The 21,924-nt window shown below is 36.4% G+C and overlaps 1 protein-coding gene across 1 annotated transcript in view; it reads right to left on the minus strand.

The window, feature by feature from the left end:
* Positions 1-2,794: 2,794 nt before the first annotated feature.
* The window catches only part of STPG2 (sperm tail PG-rich repeat containing 2), a gene marked incomplete at both ends in the record, with an annotated part of 219,181 nt that continues 200,051 nt past the window's right edge, over positions 2,795-21,924 (minus strand). The window contains 2 exons of the mRNA XM_081333337.1: positions 2,795-2,828; positions 4,797-4,948. Coding sequence (XP_081189463.1) covers positions 2,795-2,828; positions 4,797-4,948 — 186 coding nt within the window. The remainder of the gene's footprint in view (positions 2,829-4,796; positions 4,949-21,924) is intronic.

Below are 21,924 nucleotides of genomic sequence, written 5' to 3' on the forward strand. Positions count from 1 at the left end.
GGGTCAATCCCTTATGAATCTGCATTGCTACGAACACCTTGTTAAGTGCTAGAAACTGTTTTCTTCAAAACAGTGTCATGGTAATTAGTTCTACTAGTATCGATAATGGAAGAACCAGAACACATTATTGTATATGCAGGCTAGTGGTAATTTGCATTCAAAATTAAATGTCTTCATTTATATTCTAAATGTAGCATCTGGTGACTCCAGTGCCGTGTCTCATTTAAAGAAGGCGATACCCTATTTCTCATATTGAGCAATTACTTCCACAGGTATATTAGATCTTTTAGACATTCCTAAAATGGAACCCATTTGGGTAAATCTGGACTGGCTATTCACTGACCTAGAGATATGAGCCAATTTACACTTTCAAGATTTAATTGAATTTGATATGTGAATATACCTAAAGCTATAAAACTGCTTTTGTCAATCTACCCAATAATGGAAAAAATCCAAGTCCAATAGTCTTTCCCAGATACTTCTGTTTTGAAAGCTTCCAGTGATGGAACATCCATAACTTTTGAAAACAAGCTGTTTCATTGGTTTATTGCTCTCCTTAGTTAGTTTCCATCCATTGTTTCTTGTCTTGCCTTTTGGTGCTTTGGAAATAGTTTGACAACACGCCCCCCATCTTTGTAGGAGCCCTTCAAATATTGGAAAGCTGCTATGTCTCCCTTAGTCCTTCTTTTCTTTAGGCTAAAGGTAAAGGTAAAGGTTCCCCCGCACATGCGTGCTAGTCGTTTCCAACTCTAGGGGCTGGTGCTCATCTCTGTTTCAAAGCCGAAGAGCCAGCGCTTGTCCGAGGACGTCTCCATGGTCATGTGGCCGGCATGACTAGACGCCAAAGGGGCACAGAACGCTGTTACCTTCCCACCGTAGTGGTTCCTATTTTTCTACTAGATATATCCAATTCCTGTAACCGTTCTTCATAGGTTTTAGCTTTCAGTGCCGTAATCATAATTTCAGGAATAAAATTATTTTCATTTTATTCTACCTACCATGCCAAAAAGAATTGGACAAATCATGCTTCATTTTCCTTCTTTGTGTTACTAAAATGCCAATTATTCCATATAATAGAATTTAATGTTAAGATAAACAATTTAATAAGCATGGAAATATTTTTATTATCTTTGAATCATCTGTAGAAAGTTTACCAGTTTCCAAATGAATGCAGGTAATCTTAGTTACATGGTAATTTGGACTGAATTTCCATCACTAAGCAATGCAGTCATAAAGTCTGATGTCTTATGACCACATTGCTTAGCGACAGCAATCCTGGAACTTCCTGTTGTCATCATTAACTGAATTCTACCAATCGTTAGCCAAGGATCCACCTGAATCCAAGCCATTCTGCTCTTTGGTCCTCTCTGCCCAAGCCTTGATCATTTCAAGATAAGAGCCTACCTCCCTTGCTACTCCTCACAATTGCCTATTTCCCCTTCCCATCTTTGCCTTTTTGGTTACCTTGCACCCAGAATCTTATGTAACTCCATTAATTATACCAGCAATAACATGAGATTACAACAGCCAATGATAATGGGAATGACTAAAAACATATGTCATATATTCTACAGTCACCTATCAAGAAAAGTAATATTTTTTTAAAAAAAAATCATATTTTGCAAATATTGTCTAGAGAGAAATCACTGATGGCATAATAGTGGATTTATAGTCACAAAATGATGTGATTATCTAGGTCTAATCCTCTTCCTTATCAAGGTAAAGATTTTCCCTGCCCAGTTGTATCCATTTCTAGAGGGCAGTGCTCATCTCCATTTCCTAACCAAGGGAACCAGCATTGTATGAAGATGCTTCCATGGTTATGTGGCCGGCATGACTATATGCTGAGGTGCATAGAATGCTGTTACCATCTCACTAAAGTGGTAACTATTTATCTACTTGCATTTGCATGCTTTCGAACTGCTAGATTGGTAGGAACTAACCCCATCACACAGTATTTGGGTCTCAAACTGCTGACCTTCTGGTTGACAAGCTTAGTGTCTTATATGAATAATATATCATTCTTAACATTTTTTTTACTGTGAATCCTTATGTAACTAAAATTACATTAACTGACTACTGTACAATCTTGAATTGATGACATTCTCTGCATATGTACTTCATTTATTGTCATAATGGAAAGACTGATCAATATTATTTTATGTAGTTAAGGTTTAATGCTTCATTTGAAAACCTGTATTTTTATGTACTGTTTCTATTTTTTCCTTTTGTATATCCTTGACCGAAGATCGGTACACTTATTCTGTCTGGCATGGTATGGTTGTCCTCTTCCACCATGTGTACCACCTGAGGAAGGACGAACATAGAGGCATGAGGGAGGAAGGGGATGCCCACCTAGCCAGTCCGATCAGCTGAAACAACTCTGGCACTCAATAGGGAGACAGATGTGGCAGATAGATTGCTTTAACATTTGTTTTAATATGATGTGGTATTCCACACAATCTAAATAGAGCTAGGTGCCCTTATAAATTTAATAAATAAAAATAATTATCTATCCAAAACTACAGTATGTATACATTCAAAGAATACATTTTAATGGGAATATTGCCTTTCGGTTTCTTTATTAATTCTTGATACACAACAATACATATCAAGAATGCAGAAAAAAATAATGTGGTAGGATCTGTGATCAACAAAAGCTTGGAAACATAAAAAAGTATCTTCTCAGAACAGATATTGTATTTCTGAAGAGTGAAAGTCAGTGTTTTGTTCTTGAGCAGTTGATGCAAGTCATTAAATCAAGGTTTTCTTTAGAAGAAAAGTTTCAGTGGTATCACTTGTTATCAGATATGAAAGCTTCATTTTGCCTGTAAAGAGACAAAACAAAAAGGATTGCAGATTTAACATGGTTTTCCACAGTGACCTTTTCTAGTTCAGTTGAGAATGAGCATTTCATTCATTCTTCTTTGTTATTGTACTTAGGTAAAGATAAAGGTTCCCCCGCACATGGGTGCTAGTCGTTTCCAACTCTAGGGGCTAGTGCTCATCTCCGTTTCAAAGCCAAAGAGCCAGCGCTTGTCCGAGGACGTCTCCGTGGTCATGTGGCCGGCATGACTAGATGCCAAAGGTGCACAGAACGCTGTTACCTTCCCACCCTAGTGGTCCCTATTTTTCTACTTGCATTTTTATGTGCTTTCGAACTGCTAGGTTGGCAGAAGCTGGGACGAGTAACAGGAGCTCACTCTGTTAAGCGGCACTTGGGATTCGACCCGCCAAACTGCCGACCTTCTGATCGACAAGCTCAGCGTCCTAACCCACTGAGCCACCGCGTCCCCACGTTATTGTACTTACATATCTTTAAAAAACTGTATGAAGATAGCTTTTAACACTAGTCTTCAAAATTACTATATTTTCCTTTTCCATATAATAGTTTCAGAATCTTTGCCTTAATTACAAAGCAAAATTATTATGCTGCTCTCACATTAGCAAATTGTATTTTCATGAATTGCAAGTTACTGAAAAGCTATACCTCCATTTATTTAAAGTTTTTTTCAAAAAAATGCCTTCAAGTCCATCTTGACTCCTGGCGACCACAGGATTTCATAAGCTACCCCTCCCCTCCACCCTATCACCACAGAGAGCAGGGTACTATTTGGAGCATCACATTTTCTGCTCCACCATTAGCCAGCACCCTTCCTTATCCATGCAGAACAATACAGTCAGACCTCAGCTTACAATCATTTGTTTAGTGACTGTTCAAAGTTACAATGACACTGAAAAAATGCTTATGACTGGTCCTCATATTTACAACTGATGCAGGATCTCCACAGTCATGTGGTCAAAATTTGGGTGCTTGGCAAACAGCATGGCTGTCATGGTTCCAATTTTATTTATTTATTTATTTATTTATTTATTTATTTATTTATTTATTTATTTATTTATTTATTTATTTATTTATTTATTTATTTATTTATTTGATTTATATCCCGCCCTATCTCCCGAAGGACTCAGGGCGGCTAACAACAAAACATATAATAAGTACAGAAATTAAGATAAAAATAAAATTAAAATCATCTGTGCAATAAATTAAAATTAAAAACTAAAAATAAATTAAAAATTGTAAATATAATTAAAATGCCTGTCAGTCCAGGTCAGCCTGGTGGAATTAATGAGACAGTTCAAACAAAATTCAAGCATTGTTTATCTAAAAAGTCTTAATAATGAAACGAAACATCAGCACTCATGGAGGGATGCCAGAATCTGAAATCTCCTCCCCTAGCCCATCGTATCATGCCGGCAGCAGGTGTTCCCTCAAATATCCCGGACCCAAGCCATTTAGGGCTTTATAGGTCATCACCAGCACCTTGAATCTCACCCGGAGGGCAACCGGAAGCCAATGCAGCTTGCGGAGTAGAGGTGTTACATGGGAGTATCGGGAAACCCCCATCACAACCCGCGCGGCTGCATTCTGCAGGGCCATGCAATCGCCATTTGTGACCTTCCCAGCCAGATTCTGACAAGCAAAGTCAATGGGAAAAAACAGATTACCATAACAACCGCATTATTCACTTAACAACTACAGTGATTCGCTTAACGAAAAGCAAAAAAGGATTGTAAAATTGGGCATGTCTCACTTAACTCCCTTGCTTAAAAAAAGAAGTTTTGGTCTCAATTGTGGTCATACATCGAGGACCACCTGTAGTGAAAACGCTTGTACAGTGGAAGAAAATGGCAGCATTGGGAAAGACATGAGGCAGATATTTGGAAGCTCACTCACAGAATAAAATGTCTTAGCTATATCAATAAACAAAGAAGCAGAAGACTTCCATACTCACTTTTTTGAGTTCTGTTGATCAGATGTACAAAAAAGATCTTCTCTGCCTCTTGCAGGTTTAAAAATGGAACTTCTCACTCGAATCATAACTGGATTATTTAATGTTACATTGTACGTTCTCTTCAAGACAGTATCTCTTAAAAGTGGACTGAGCTGTGAAAATGAAAAACAAACATGCATTGTGCTATAGAAACATTTTGCAAAATATCAACATGGTAAAGTATAGGAATATGGGAAAGGTTTGGGGGGAAAAATTTGTAAAAGAAAGTTAACCTTATACATGCAAGTTTTCTAAGAATCTTCTAGAATGCAAGAAAAATACAATCATTTTTAAATTAATAACTTGTTTGACAATATAATACAGTAACATTAGTGAACACATAAGATTATTGTGGGACTAAACCTCTTGGGAGTTAATTGGTATATATCCATAACAACAACTCAGTTATTATATTTTTTTTATATCAACACACTATTATTAGAACCTTGTAGGCTTCCGGTAAGCACTCTTCCAAAGAAATGTGAATTTATATGAGCTATTCAGCCTCACATTTTTAATGAATTGTCAGCAAAATGATTTAAGCATAATGAAAACGAGTAGCCAAAGTACCACTTCATACATATTTTTCTTGCAAGGATATAATATTTGTAAAGAGAGTATGTCTTCATATATATAATAAAAGGATTAATTTTATAATAAATGTACATTTTTAGAAAAGAATGTTGGTTGTCAATCATCTCCTGGTTTAATAATCCAAAACAGACATGAGTGAATGATAGCCACAATCATCTTCTCTACTACTTGGTTTCTCCATTTGTTTGAATAGACAACCTTCAGAAAGCCACAGTGAATCAGTGTCTTGCTAGGTTTAAGGTCGGAGCATAACTGTCTTCCACATAACTCAGGGCTTTAGTGAGATTTAATTTAGTTAATTTAATTTATAGTTTCAAATTGCCTCACAGACTGTAGCTTTTCTGGAAGCCGTTCCGTCCATTCTGATCTTCCTGATTTTGCTTATTCACATGATTGGAAAACACTTGTACATATCCTGGCATGTGGTTTAGTGTAGGTGTGGTCACACTGAGTTTCACATTTGCCTTTTCTTACTATTTATTCTCAGATGATTTTGCTCTCCTATTATTTATTTATTTATTTATTTAGTACAAATTGAAGGCTGGGGAATGACAGTGATATGTGGAGGAAGGGCTCCCCATCAGATTCCTACCACTGAAATGCCACACCTCTCCAAATCACCAGCGGAGCAGATTAATTTCAGCACCTTTGGCATTTATTTGGAGATTTAAAAGTGAAATGAAAGCAAAAAGGTCTTACTCTCACTCAAAAAGATATCCCTATTTAAAAACTAAAAACACCATTTAAAATGCATATGGCTTCACCCCATGTGGTGACTGGGATGGGTTTTAAGGGTAAGAATGACCTGCCTTACATCCCAAAAAGAGCAACTTCCAATGGTGTCACTATGTCACCAATGGCCTTCTGCACTTCTCTGAAAAGTCAGGAGACCACATTGTGGTCACTGATTTATCAAATATGGTATACAATGTAATATACTCTGCTTTAGTGCCATATACAAAAAGGTGGAAAATGAATTGAAATCAAAAAAAAGTATGGCTTGTGGATGACAGAGGAATAGAGAAGAATCTAACACTCATCTAATAACCATCAGTTGAATGCTAGATGACAGGTCTGATGTTACAGAAAAACACCAGGCAGCAAAATAATACAAAAATGGGTTAAAATATTTTAACTAAATGATAAATATGTCCTCCTGATGTGTCAATCACATCCCAGAGCTATGTGAGCCCTGTGCTCACCTATGTGAACCCTGTGCTCACCTCAGAACATTTGACATACAAGGATTTTGTATCAAAATATGAAGACCAATCTGTCATAAAAGAAGGGGGCTCTGTAGTTAATTAAACAATAAAAACTGAAAAAACGCTTGTTCTATTTTTTTAAGGATGAAAATATAGATCTACAGTATGCTTCTCTGAAGAAGAGAGCATAGGTACAAAAACAGTTACCTTGATGTTATGCATAAGCCAAATCTTAGCCAGAATAGATGCTCTGAATAACAGTACAAATATCTTTGTAAAAGACAGTGGTAGCAATTCTCCTCTAAAATGAGTAAAACATGGGATAAAATTATGTTGACCAATATGCACACAACAATATCATACAGAGCCAGTCAGCAAGAAATTTGTGCATTAGAAAAATCAACAATGAATCAAAGGTTCTCAGAATTAGTGTTTTACATAAATTTGGAGACTGAAGCCTATAGCTATATATTCAGAGTGAAAAACTGCCTTAGAATTTCAAATTGGATCAAAAAAAGTATAAATAAGGAGAAAAATGCAAAGAAATTTCATTACCTTATTTCCAGTAACCATTATTATTGCTGTCTCTGTTATTTCTAGCTATAGGACATTCAAGGTGACCTGACCAACAATTTGAAACTTAATAAAACTGTTAAAAAATTCTGATTTATGAAAAAAAAAACTTTAGGGTGGATCTATTTTTTTCCTGCTTACTTGACTGAAGGTGCATAGGATGCAGCATTAATGTTAATAGTATTGTAGCAGTTGCTAACTATTTGCCTTTATGAAATTTCTTCAAGAATCATCAGAAAATCCCAACTGTTCAAGGGAAACCATAGAATAGTCCAAGGAAGGCGGGGGGGGGAATATTTTCAAGGTACTACTCAAGGCTCACTAGTATCTAGAGGAAAATGACCTCAAAAAATATTGCACAGTGAATTTGCAGATGCTTATAAAGCGTCTCTTATCAGATCATGGCCTTGTCTGATTTTGAAGAGCAGGGTCTGATGTGCTATGCAAAGACTGGGGTGGAACTTAAGCTGCTTGAAGCTATATATTCTTGGTGTGGACTCTTCCTATTCCAATATAGCTCTGAAACTACATAGTTATCATAAGAGCGATTTTCAGATGATCAGATTAGCAGGAAAGGACACGTACTACCAAGTTTTTTCTCAAAGGGAGGCATGTCCAGTTATGTGATTTTTTTTCTTCCAGATTTTCCATATAAAGTTCCATTCTATAATCCTAAAAGAGCTTTTGGGCCTTGATGTTATTTCAAAAACCCCTGCCCTATAAACAAGTGATCCAGACTTCCTCCAGAATCTCACTTTTGACTCAAGTTTAAGTCCAGTAGCTTTCAGATTTATTTTGAAGGGAACCAGCCCTTGGAACAATAAAGGTTTCACACTTGTCATAACTTATCAAAAGTAATTACTGATTAAAGCAAAAACATTTTTGCATACCAGTTTATCCAAAAGCACATAAAAAGTCCAGTGAAATCTAGAATTGCCCCTCATGCGCTAAATCACCCCACCCACCCAAATATTTAAATTATTTGCTATAAGATGCTGTATGATTTATTCATTATTTTGTGTAGGGTTGATGCTGATATGCAAAAAATATGAACATATTGGCCTTGAGCTTTAAACAGAAAATATCTGAGAACCAGTATTCTCAAATTAATGAGTTCACCCAAAATATCATCTCGTGAAACAGTAGGGGTCCTGAAAGTTACTTTTTCATATGCACACAAACTCTCTTTAGATAAAGGTTATTAGTTAATTATAAGCTTACTAAGGCATAATGGTAACACATACAATGGATTGTGCAGCGACACCAAGATCCTTTTGACGCTACAATATTCTGCATTACTATTAAATTGCAGCCAATCAAAAAGCAGTTCATGAAAATTCAAAAGGATGCAAGATGTAGCCTTTCTGAGAGTATAGCCTTCGGCTATGCAATTCTGCTGGCTGCAAAAAGATAACATGGTTTGGCATTTAAATTTAAAATTGTTTAATTTTTTTTCCATTGAGCATTATTTAAAATAGAAGGCAAAAAAGTGCATACATATTAATGTTTCTTTTGGGCATGCTCTACTTCATTCTCCTACATATACATAAATCTATTCTTCTACTAATATACAAATATCCACAGGGTTCAGTTTGGTTTTGGGGAGGTGAACATAGACTGAATTGGCCTTCAAAAATCAAATTATCTCCATCCCTGCCCTACAGACCCATTATTTAGTCCCAATGCTTCATCAGCTTTATGAAATAAAATATAGTGCCTTGGATAAAGTCTATTACTCATATTTGCAACCATACTGGTAATTGCAGAAATAGGCTTTTAAGGTCTCTCAAACATAGGTTGGTGATATCTTGTTATTATTTGGAAAGACAAACTGTTTAATTTCACATGCCGAAGAATGCAAATTGAAGCTGAATATATTGGTTCAGTCAGGAGCCTCATTCATACCCCTTCTGCCATGTAAACAATTAAAATAAGATTTTACATATTTGTTCATCTTCAGAGTTTAATTACAAGCAATTGAGAATATGATGAAAAGTCTGGGTAATAGCTATCTAAATAAATAAACGAATGGCACTTGGATTGTGCATACATCCTGTACAATTTTATAAGTAAAAAAACTGACATGTTTAAAATATTTTGATCCCTACTAAGTGCACCCTGTGATTTGTCTGTTGCGATGTGTCTGTGTAAGGAGGACACACAGGCTCTTGCTAGTTTGAAATGCCACTTTTCTGTATAGGGTGCACTAGATAACAGGTATTCTAGGGACCTATACATTCTGCAACAGAAATTGCATGGTGCTTTTTGTCCCTTTCGTTTCTTTCATCATAGGACAGACTGGCTAGGACAACAGAATCTTGAAAGACTGACTGTGCTATACCTCATCTTCTTTCTTATATTTCAGTGAATTAGGGACATGTCTGTTTGAACCTCTTTTCAATATTATCTGGACATTTTGGTCTTTTAACAATGTTTTACATCCTGCTGCCTCTGTTATGTATCCAGGTGCACGGACCCACTACATTACAGCCTCGGTGACCGAGTCTGCATATCTCTACAGAGATCATCTTCTTTAATCTCTCCACACACAGCTAGTGTGGTATAGTGCAAAGATGTTGGATCAGGTCTGGGGAGTTTCAAGTTCCCTCTTACCCATAAAAACTCATGGCATGTTCAGAAGGTACATTCCTGAATGAGATAAATTATCTGGATCTTTTACAACCAGGTTTCAGGCTTAGATATGGATAGATATGACATTTGTCTTGCTTTTAGATGATCCGTAACAAGAGCAAGATGGAGGTAGCTTATCCATTCCAATTCTTCTTGACCTCTTGACAGCTTTCAATACTATTGACCACAGTATCCTTTTGACTTAGCTTCAGACCTGGGGTTGGGGGGGGCATAGTTTTGTGCTGGTTCACCTCCTTCCTCCGATTCCAATCGGTGTTGATAGGTAGTGAAAGTTATGTTGTTTGAACTATTCCTTTCCATTTTGGGTGTTTTCACATCCTGGAAACACCTATCCAGACCCGGTCCTAATGTACTTTCTGAATTCACTTATCTCTTCCAGTGATTTTTCACTCAAAATCATGTTTAGAAGGTCCATTCCAAACAAATTCTTCCCAGTTCTGGAAAATGCATCACGTATTTTGCCAGGAGTCATCATAGAAACACATCCCACGATCAAATAACCCAAAGCTCTCCCATTGGCATCCTCTCAGTAGCTGACTGTTCATTTTCAATATTCCTCTTTCTCTTCAATGACTATTCTGCAACGTATCCTCCAACAGGAATGAATAAATGAACATAACTTGTGGCCCCAGTTCCTTCCAGTTTCTGCCCAGAACTTTATGGTCCCCTGCATTATTTTTTTAAAAAAACTTCACTGCACTATTTTTAAATGTATTAAAATTTTTGTAGACCCTAGGTTTGTTTAACCAGAGAAATTACAGGAAATAAGTTGAGATTCTCTCCTATTGCATGATGAATAGGAACGATTTGCACAGAATATTAAATGATTGCTTGATGCCTCTGTTGTAGCATACAATATAGCAATAAGCACTATATGAATTCAAAATGCAATTCATAAACCTGAACTGTTTCCTGAAATGAAATGATTGCCTGAATGCTTCTGTAGTGTTTCCATAGTCTATGACCATCTTCAGGAGTAGAGTGGAATACTGTTATTATATGACATGCATTGTAATAGGCTCAGTCAATGTATTTAGAAGCAGATAAAATGATATTCTCTCCCAAATATTATACACAACTATGGCACAATTTTACTGTTCATACAGTATATGAGCTATGTACAACATGAAAGACAATTTAAAGGTTGAATGAACTGAGCTGATAAGTATCTACAAATTGTCAGCAATTCTTGAAATGAAAAAAAGAACTACATTAATTCCACCATTTACTTTTTCTTTTATGCTTGTCATTTTATCACAGGTTACTGACTCCAGGATATAGATTCATATAACGACAAATTTCTTTAATAGTGAAGAAGCAATATTTCCCATCAGCATATATAACATCAAGAGAATAGCAGAGAAACAATTAGCACTTTTAATTTGATTTTTTCAATTACATTTTCAGCACTTTTGAAAGCAAAACCCAACTGAAAATGAAGTATAGCACTTGATATTCCACTGTTTATGGAGCTGAGAGAATTAAAGCAGTCTCATAGAAAGTATTAACTAAAAGTATTCACACCTTAGACGGCACACTGAACTTGGAATTACATGGTAGGGTTTTTTCTTTCTTTTTAAATTATCCTGGCCCTGCCTCTGAAATCCAAAATAAATCCAAATTTAATTGGAAACTATATTTCAGAAACAGAAGGTTTATGAACTCAGACAGCTTAGGATTCAAAACATATGCCACCCTAATATTACAATTCTAAGTAGGCCTTAGTAAAACAGTAAACAGTCAACATTTAACTTAACTGCTGTCCAGCTTATATCCTACTCTTTAACCCCATCTCATATTCCCTGGATTATCATTACAGGGCTGCATTCATAATTGTCATGCCCGTTCCATTGAGTTATGGCCCTCATGTGGCCTGAACAGAAGAACTGAAGAACAATGACAAACAGAAATAAAACAGAAGAACAGAAGAGAGGAAAAACAATGGAATAATTTGCCTTCAAAAGTTGTGGATGCTTCATCACTGGAGGCTTTCAGAAAGAGACTGGACAACCATTTGTCTGAAATGGTATAGGGGCTCCCGTGTGAGCAGGGAGTGAGACCAGAACACTTCCAAGGTCCCTTCCAGCTCTATTATTCTATGTTCTAACCAGCAACTCCTTGTGTGGAGGAGGAGGAGGAGGAGGAGGAGGAGGAGGAGGAGGAGAAGAAGAAGAAGAAATAATTATTCCAGGCTCTTATTTTCCCCAATGATGGATTGCAGTCCATTAATACTGAGACAACTGAATGAGAGTCTACATAGCCCTGGCCTGGAGAATCAAGTGACAACAGGAAGCCAATTCTGTGAAATTACATAATGCAAAGCTCTCAAATCTGATATACATTTTCAGTCTGATAAATTTCTTTCTGATAAAGATGACTGCTTATCATCTGGAAAAGACTTAATACATTCAAGTTTAATTGATAATATTAATAAGACTAAGGACAATACTTTATGGCTGTTGTACATTCAATGCATCAAGAAAGTGCTTTCCAATCCTAAAAATTTAAAATTTTAATGGAGGTTTAATTGGTAGTTTATTAATTTTGTAATCTGTATTAAGCATTATTGTGATACGTCAGGACTCGACTGCTTCAAAAATTTTGTCCTGGTATTCATTGTTTGTTTGGTATTCAATGCATCATGATAGGAAAATGGGGATAGCTCAGGAGAATGGACAGGAAGTCAGCCATGCCGGGAAGGTCCCTGACATAGGAAAAGGGACAGACAGGAAGTCCCTCCTGGCTGAGAGTCACATGGTAAGTCATGTGGTTTTTTTGACGCTCATTGTTTTTAGTACTTCTCGCACCTACCGGAACCAATTAACAATGAGTACCGATTTTGTCCTGAAATATACCAGAAAAGCATATTTGAATTTGATAAGGGATATATTTTTACTACTGACATTCATTAGTAATTGTCTAAGAGTGCAAAACGAAGCATGTTGTTTCTGTGGATGGCTTCATATTAAAGCAACTATTAGCTATCTGCTAAAAGTGAGGTGACTCATAAGTACAAAGCTTGTGAAACCATATATCAGTGAGAAAGTTTTATAGCTTTAGGGTTGCTTGCAAATCAATTCCTCGGAGTGGGGCAGCCATTAGTAGCTTTTAAGACTGCCTACAGCTGTGTCATTCACTGTTGTTTTGACACATTAATGTATTAATGGTATGCATAAGGCTGACATAACTTGTCTGAAATGCTATTATTGTAATTATTTGACATCTTTGACTGGACAGCAAAATTAAGAATGGTAACAAAGGAGTATGTAAATATTAAGACATCCTTTGAGCATCCATTTGTTATTAACAGCACATAATCTTTAAAAAAAACTTTGATATCAGTATGGTATATAAGAAATCCTGTCAAAGGAAATAATCATGGGACAAGGGGAGAATTGGATGAAAATGATGACATGTATACCCATCTAATCTTGTTTCAGTAGAATATGATTAAAAGACCACAATATACTGTAGAATTTCAGATTCTATGGTCTACTAAGTTCCTTAACAATTACAAAGTTAAATTCCTGATTACCTATTATGAAAAAGTCCATTATAAATTGAAACTAATAATAAGAGTGGCATATTTTATATAATTTTTCATGCTATAACAGAGTTACCCACTGGAATTTAACTTAGCATAATTATAACCAAATATAATCTTTGAAAGTATAGCAATTAAGATTTGCCAGTGGCTATGGAATCAAATGAGAATCATTTCTACTCATATTCCTCTTTTTTCACTTAAGCAAAACTGGGATGTGACCTTTTAACTGAGTTCTTCAGCAACCCCTTGAAATAAATGAAGAAAAATGGGGAATGCCAAAAGTCTAAATATGATAGGAGAAAGAATAATATCCTTCAGCAAAAAAATATAGCCATAGTCTAATTGTTGGTGTTTTCTTACATTAATTAAAAGGAACTACTCCCAGAGAACTCTTGATACATGTCGCTGTAAAATTAACAGCTAGGCAACAAACCCGCAAGAGCAAGGCATTTGCCCACAAGGGAAAATGGTCCAGTTTTGAAATGTTCATATAGCTAAGGCAAATCAGTTGGGAGAGTATAACCTGATACTTTGTGCTTTGCACAGTGGCACCTAATTGTTTTGTGTATTACGTTGTGTTGTTGTTTTTTTGCATTATTCTTCCAATCAGTTCTCTAATATTTATTTTCATTGCAAAGGCTAAGATTATTGATTATCCTGTTGAGCCCCATCCAGCACACTACCAAAGTTACTAAGTGCTTTGCAGTGTTTGTGTTTTGAATTTTAAAATTACCTTTGTCCTCTCTTATTAACTAGACATCCAGGCCTCTAATATTCATATAAATCAATCCAATCATATCTGACACTGAGGACCTTGCAGGCCTTTGAGTTGCTTATAGTCTCATGCTCAGCCTAGATAACTTTGTAAGGCATGACCTAATTTTCTCGTTGGGAACAACTGGCATACTTAGGGGAAACTTGATTTGTGCCCTGACTCCATTCTATGGAAACTGTCCTTAGACTCCAGACCAGTTGATGACCTACCTATGACACTGACACCAATGACACTTCAGTCTGCTGCTTTGGACTTTGGTTACAAGAAACGTCTCATAGACAAGTTTTCACGAAATTTGGGAATGCTCAAAACTGCATGTGTTTGCTTAAACACCCTGCCTGTCACTGCTCATGATAGTGTGATTAAAGCAAAGCCTTTGTAAATGAATTCCTTTGTGCATGTGTGTATCTCCTCTAGAACAAGACAATCTTTGAGGACAGGGCATCAGAAATGAGAACTGGACTCTGAGGCTCAGTTTCCCATCCTTGAAAACAACCTATCCCTTTTTCCCTAGTCACTTTAGACAGTGAGATGGACGGCATGTAAGTAAAATTGAAAATAATAATAATAATAATAAAATAAGTTTCTCTCTGTTCCATTAGTACTTTGATTTCCATTCTTTCTCTTTTGTTCTAATTTAGCATTCCTCAACCCCTGAGGGGCACTGAGGGAGCCCCCCACTTATTATCCTTTGCCATTCTAATCACATATCCACTCCTCTGCTATTAAACTTAATCTCCTCAAAAGCAATCCATACCACCAAGGGACACTTGACAAAACCCATAAAACAGTCAGCAAATGACTAGTTAAAACATTCTATAATTCCCAATCTCAATTCATTCCAAACTGCACACTGAATGCATCCACATTCTGTATCATCAGCTCAGTGCTCCTTCTATGTCACACATGGTGTTTAGCATCCATATTAATGCTAACATTACACTGGGGTGATATCAAGAATTATTCTGTTGAAGAATATTCCTGTAACTATATGATTGTTTTCTATTAATATCTGTTATACAGTTCCTTTCTGTTACATTACACATTATTATTGGGTAACAATTCTTGGATTCATTCAATTCATCAAAAGCCACATGTAGGGTTACAGATACCCTTAGGGCAGGGGTGTCAAACTGCTGGCCCGCGGGCCAGACACGTCATGCGGAAGCCGCGCCTACCCCGTTGGCGGCAATAGCAAAACCGTCCCGATATTTTACGCGACATCACAAGTTTGACATGTCTGCCTTAGGAGCTCTGATTATATAGTTCTAAGAAAATAATATAATAAGTTAAAGCAAAGTAAATAGTTCAATTTTAGTAAAAATACTGCTATTCATTTCTGCAATAACTAGAAGGAAATAAAAATTAAGAATGGAAAGATAAAATTCTCAGAAATATGACAATTATGGCATTTGCATTATTCAATATAGTTAGGAATCCATTAACCACTTTAAGCAGTATCTGAAAACCTAAAGCCAACTTAGCTTTATTCTGCCAAATCAGAGATTATTTGACTGTTGTTTTGTTTCTATCCTCTTTCTGGCCTAAATCATTCTTGTTCAAGAAAAAAAAATTGATCAAAGATGTTTATACTGATATTGGAAAATATATATGAGAAGACCTCATATTTATATTTAATGAAGAACAGGTCATTTTATTTGCGAAAAAAAATCACCTTTAATTTTGTCTTAGGGGATACTGATTCATGAGTTATTCTTTGTTCAAAGTCACGTGTTCGTTCTTACCAAAATGAACCAAAGGCAGCACTTTGGTAGAGCTTCAAATACATTGCTATTTCCCATCTACCATAGTAGTAGTAGTAGTAGTAGTAGTAGTAGTAGTAGTAGTAGCACTTTGGTAGAGCTTCAAATACATTGCTATTTCCCATCTACCATAGTAGTAGTAGTAGTAGTAGTAGTAGTAGTAGTAGTAGTAGTAGTAAAGTTGGAAGGGACCTTGGAGGTCATCTAGTCCAACCCGTCTGTCCAGGCTATTCTTAAAAACTTCCAGTGTTGGAGCATTCACAGCTTCTGGAGGCAGGTTGTTCCACTGATTAATTGTTCTAACTGTCAGAAAATTTCTCCTTAGTTCTAGGTTGCTTTTCTCTTTGGTTAGTTTCTATCCGTTGCTTCTTGTCCTGCCTTCAGGTGCTTTGGAGAATAGTTTGACTCCCTCTTCTTCATGGCAACCCCTGAGATATTGGAACACTGCTATCATGTCACCCCTTGTCCTTCTGTTCATTAAACTAGAGCCAGCAACCATTCTGTATATGTTTTAGCCTCCAGTTCCCTATTCACCTTTGTTGCTCTTCTCTGTACTCCGTACTCTTTCTAGAGTCTTAACATCTTTTTTACATTGTGGTGACCAAAACTGGATGCAGTATTCCAAGTGTGGCCTTACCAAGGCATTGTAAAGTGGTATTAACACTTCACGTGATCATGATTCTATCCCTCTGTTAATGCAGCCTAGCACTGTGTTGGCTTTTTTGGCAGCTGCAGCACACTGCTGGCTCATATTTAAGTGACTGTCCCTCACACAGTTGCTACTATTGAGCAAGGTAGCACCTATACCACGGGTGTCAAACTCGTGACATCACGTGGCGTGTCACAACATATCGCGACTTTTTTCCCATTGCCAGCAATGGGGTGGGCATGGTTTTGGCATGACGCATCTGGCCCGCAGGTCAGCAGTTTGACACTCCTGACCTATACTATACCTGCCCATTTGGTTTTTCTTGCCTAAATGTAGAACCTTACTTTTTTCACCACTGAATTTCATTTGGTTAGATAGTGCCCAGTGTTCAAGTCTGTCAAGATCCTTCTGTATCTTAAGCCTGTCTCCTGCCAGCTTGGTGTTGTCTGCAAATTTGATGAGTTCCCCATCTATCCCTTCATCCAAATTGTTGATGAAGATGTTGAAGAGCACTGGGCCCAGAACAGAGCCCAGGGGCACCCCACTACACACTTCCCTCCATGTAGATGCAGTTCCATTGAGGACCACACGCTGACTATAGCTGGTCAGCCAGCTACAAATCCATCTGGTGGTGATGTTGTCTAACCCACATTTTTCTATCTTATCAAGTAATAGATTGTTGTCTACTTTATCAAATGCCTTACTGAAGTCCAAGTAAATTATATCCACAGCATTCCTCTGGTCCACTAATTTTGTCACCTCATCAAAGAACGCAATAAGATTTGTCTGCATGATCTGTTTTTGACAAACCCATGTTGGCTTTTGTTTGCTGATTCATTGCTTGATTATCTTTTCCAAGATCTTCCCAGGTATTGAGGTCAGATGGACGTGTGATTATCATGCTATTGAAGATATATCAAAGTTACTCTTGACTTGGATTTTATTCATGATTTTCAATTGTAAATATGAATACAATACTTGCTTTTCATTTACTTCACTATCTCAAGGTCCAGTTCTCAGAAAGTGGAAAGAATGCAAATGCCTAACCTTTTGACCTTAAAACACAGCCTTTGCTGTGATCAAAGTCAATTTCTTTTAAGAATGACACAGACTAGCAATGGAGAGCACTGAAATGGAATTACGGTACTTTCTTTTAAGAGTCTGAGTGGGAGGATTTCTTAATACTACACAAAAAGATTTAATCACAAATGACACACAAAGGAATGTGCTGTTGAAATCAGTGGAACAAAGCCAGTTAAAATGGACTGTTAATTGTTCCCAGTCTTACAATTCAGCCCATTTAGTAGCAACAAGGTAATCCGAAGCATTTTAGTTGACACCAGATAGGACATTTAAAGAACACATATAACCAAATTTTATATGAGTAGTCATACCTATTTTCTACGTCTATAGCACAATTAAAAGTTAGCAGATATTTTTCACAATTAATAAAATGGTGATGGCTAATGGAAACTGTGAAATGAGCCAAAAATTTATCGGAGCTGCTTCACAATGCAGCAAAGTGACTACAGCATGTAGATTTAAGATAATAAATATGTACAGTGGCTATAATTACTTATTCAATGTGATTCTGGTGCTTCGTTCCCTGGAAGATAACAGTTTGTTGACATTTTTGTTAATCCTAACTAACCAAGCACCATATGTAATAGTGCATAATTACTGCATTTGTATATCTAGATAAATTTAATTACCAAGAGGAACTCATTTCTATTTCCAGGATTTTGGAATCACATTTCCCACTGATCTACAATTGTCTGCTCTGACTGATAATAATCCAGGGTCACAAGATATATTACCCAAATCTTATGCTGCAAAACATTCTATCATTGGCTTATTATCCTTCTATTTCATATATTTCAAAATGTTTAGACTGAGGGCAAATAGTTTATTTAAATTAAGCAAGTCTGCAATCTGTATTATTTTATTTTATTTATTTTATTTTTATTCCATTTATATCCTGCCCTTCTCCGAAGACTTCAGAATACTTTGTGTGTCATCTTGAGTTTCAGAGAAGACTGGTAAAACATAAATGTCAAAAAGCAGGTACATAATTAGGAAAAAAAATAATGGTTTAATTGTTTTTACCAAGTAGTATTGAATTATCTGACAGATCAGTAACTGATAGGAATGTAATTTCTATTAAGTATACTCGGGGATTTTGTAATTTAAAACATAAAATGACATACTATAGAACTAAAATTTCTACAGTGGTTCCAAATCTGGTTTTTATTATGTTATTGGCCTGATTAACTCAAGGAAATTATCCTGTGAAATTCTAGACATAGTTGTTTTCTGCTTGCCTTTCATTCATACTTAATTTCTGTCTTTTCTTATTCAATGAACATTCTTCAAAACGAACACTGCATTTAGCTTACTGATTATGAAAAAGTGTGGGGAGCTATCAGTGGTGGGATTCATATATGTGAACAACCGGTTCTCTGTGTGGATGCCGCTTCCGGAAGTCCATTCTGGGCCTGGGCAACAAAAAATTAGCTACCGGTTCTGCCGAAGTAGTGCGAACCAGCTGAATCCCACCACTGGGAGCTATGCTGCAGAGACAGATATGCTGTCTCTTATCTGACCATTCCCTAGGAAGCAACTCTCTGCTTTGTCTCCCAAGATCTCTCCCTCACCCTAGTACACCTACCGAAAATCTAACTAAACTAAAGAGATTTTCTGCCAGAGATTTCACCATTTAAGGATTAAAAGCATTTAATGCATGGTGCTAATCATTTGAGATCCTTTGGTTTACTAGAACAGTTCAAGTGAATTATTGAATCCTAAAGTTCATTGGACAAGTACAGTGTTACAAAACATAAAACTGATAAAATGGAAAATGAAAATCTGAAAGATTTCATAGATGTTATCTGGCAAAGAATCCATCACTATCAAAATAAATGGCAACCTTATATCATACTTATTTTAGGCTGTGATTATTTAACATAAGGTAAAGGTTCCCCCGCACATGCGTGCTAGTCGTTTCCGACTCTAGGGGCCGGTGCTCATCTCCGTTTCAAAGCCGAAGAGCAAGTGCTTGTCCGAGAACATCTCCATGGTCATGTGGTCGGCATGACTAGACGCCAAAGGCGCACAGAACACTGTTCCTTCCCACCGTAGTGGTCCCTATTTTTCTACTTGCATTTTTATGTGCTTTCGAACTGCTAGGTTGGCAGAAGCTGGGACGAGTAACAGGCGCTCACTCTGTTACATGGCACTCAGGATTCGACCCACCAAACTGCCGACTTTCTGATCGACAAGCTCAGCGTCCTAACCCACTGAGCCACCGCGTCCCATTTACCTTATTTAACATAAAGGTAACCTAATACTGGTTTCCCCCAATATCCAGTTAGCCTCTTCTTCCTAAAATGATTCATCTATCAGCAATATTCACTTGCTCAAGTTCTTCTTCGGAAAGAATGTGGAAGGCTGTATATGCTATTCACCAAGCTCCGCATTTCTGAAAGTAGAAAGGCCCATACAAGAAACAAAGGAAGATGTGTAGGAAAGTATCCTTTAATCATTCCTTCTTGCCTCCCTCCATGTTTTCATTTCTACTTACTCTCCTATTACAGTTAAATAAAAAATAAGAATGACATAGTTGTTCAGAAAAGGAATTAACCTGAAAGAAACATACATTGACTTGTTTGCCAATCAAAAGTAGGTCCTGTACATCACATTGTAGCATTTTTGTCTATGCCAGCATCGAAGATAACACAGAATGCATCATCTCATGAAGGAAAGCTCATATCAAAAGCTAATCTTTAGATTTTCTTCACTTTCAAACTGCATTATCTGCAATTATAATTACTTTAATTATTTCCTAATCGTGTCATGTGGAAACTAGGATCTGCTTGTGTTTCAGTTGCATTCCCATAGGAAACACAGTGTTACAATTTTTATTACATGCCCTGAATATGTATGAAGAACAATGTCCCTTTGGAAATTAGGTAATTTAAGTCATATCGCTGCATACCAATTTATTTTACTGTAGTTCTATTTTATAAAAATGATGGCATTTTGGCAGCAATTATTATTTATAATTATAGTTATTATAAGATAACTTTAAGGCTTATTTATTCAGAGAACAGCACATTTTTCATGAAAAATGACTAAATGTATGTGGCTAAATATTTTTTTCCAATGTATGTAAAAAAAATATCCATGATCCTTCTCATATACATTGAAAGACTCATCCAAATACTTAAATGGGACCAGAAAAAAATCCTACTTCTGGACAGATATCTGCAATCCAATATCAATCATTATTTATTTATGAAAACAAATGGCCCATGCGAAATTGAGGAGATAAATGATAAATATATGCTATCATTCCTGCTTTAAAAATAAACTCTACAAAAATATACAGGTATTTGAACATATTGAATATGAACCATACCGTAAACTGTTACATTAATGTGAAGCGGTATATAAGTCTAAGTGCTACTGCTATTAATTTACCTGAAAATAAATACTATTGAATTCAGTATTCCTTTCTTGTCTATAGGACTATGATATTGAGAACAAACTTAATATAGTAATCCTTGACTTACAACCATTTGTTTAATGACCATTTGAAGTTACAATAAAACTGAAAAAAGTGACTTATGACCTGTTTTTCACATTTACGACTGTTGCAGCATCCCCATGGTATTGTGATCAAAATTTGGACGCTTGGCAAGTGGCATGGTTGTAGTGTCCCACGGTCATGTGATCAACTTTTGTGACCTTCTGACAAACAAAGTGAATGAGGAAGCCAAATTCACTTAACAAACGTGTTAGTAACTTAACAACCGGAGTAATTCACTTAACAACTGTGGTAAGAAAGGCCATAAAATGCAGCAAAACTCAGTTAACAACTTTCTTGCTTGGCAATGGAAATTTTGAGCTCAATTGTGGTCATAAGTCGAGGACTACCTTTAGAAACTTTAATAAATCTTAGAAATGTCAGTGTTTTAGGTTGCCAATTAAATATATAAAGACTATATTCCCACAGAACTCTATAATGTACTTCATTTGTGAAATGCTTTATGGTAAAGTAGTTTACTTATTTTCTCCACAATTCTTCTAGAGACTGTTTGGACACTAGGAAATCAATAGTACTACATGCATTTGCAGAATTGAAAGAGAGGAAATGATTGGCAGGGGTAAACAGACCAGCTGCCAAGCAAACAATAAATTTTCCTGAGATTCAGCCTTTCATCACTTTCATATTTCATAGCAGCACAGAATGTTTCCTGCTAGAAATGTAAGGTCTTTCTCCTTAGACTTAGCTAGTAACCCTTCTTGTGTAAATTAAAGGGTTATAATTGG

The sequence above is a fragment of the Vipera berus genome (assembly GCF_964194415.1).
Source record: "Vipera berus genome assembly, chromosome: 7".
Taxonomy (NCBI): Eukaryota; Metazoa; Chordata; class Lepidosauria; order Squamata; family Viperidae; genus Vipera; species Vipera berus.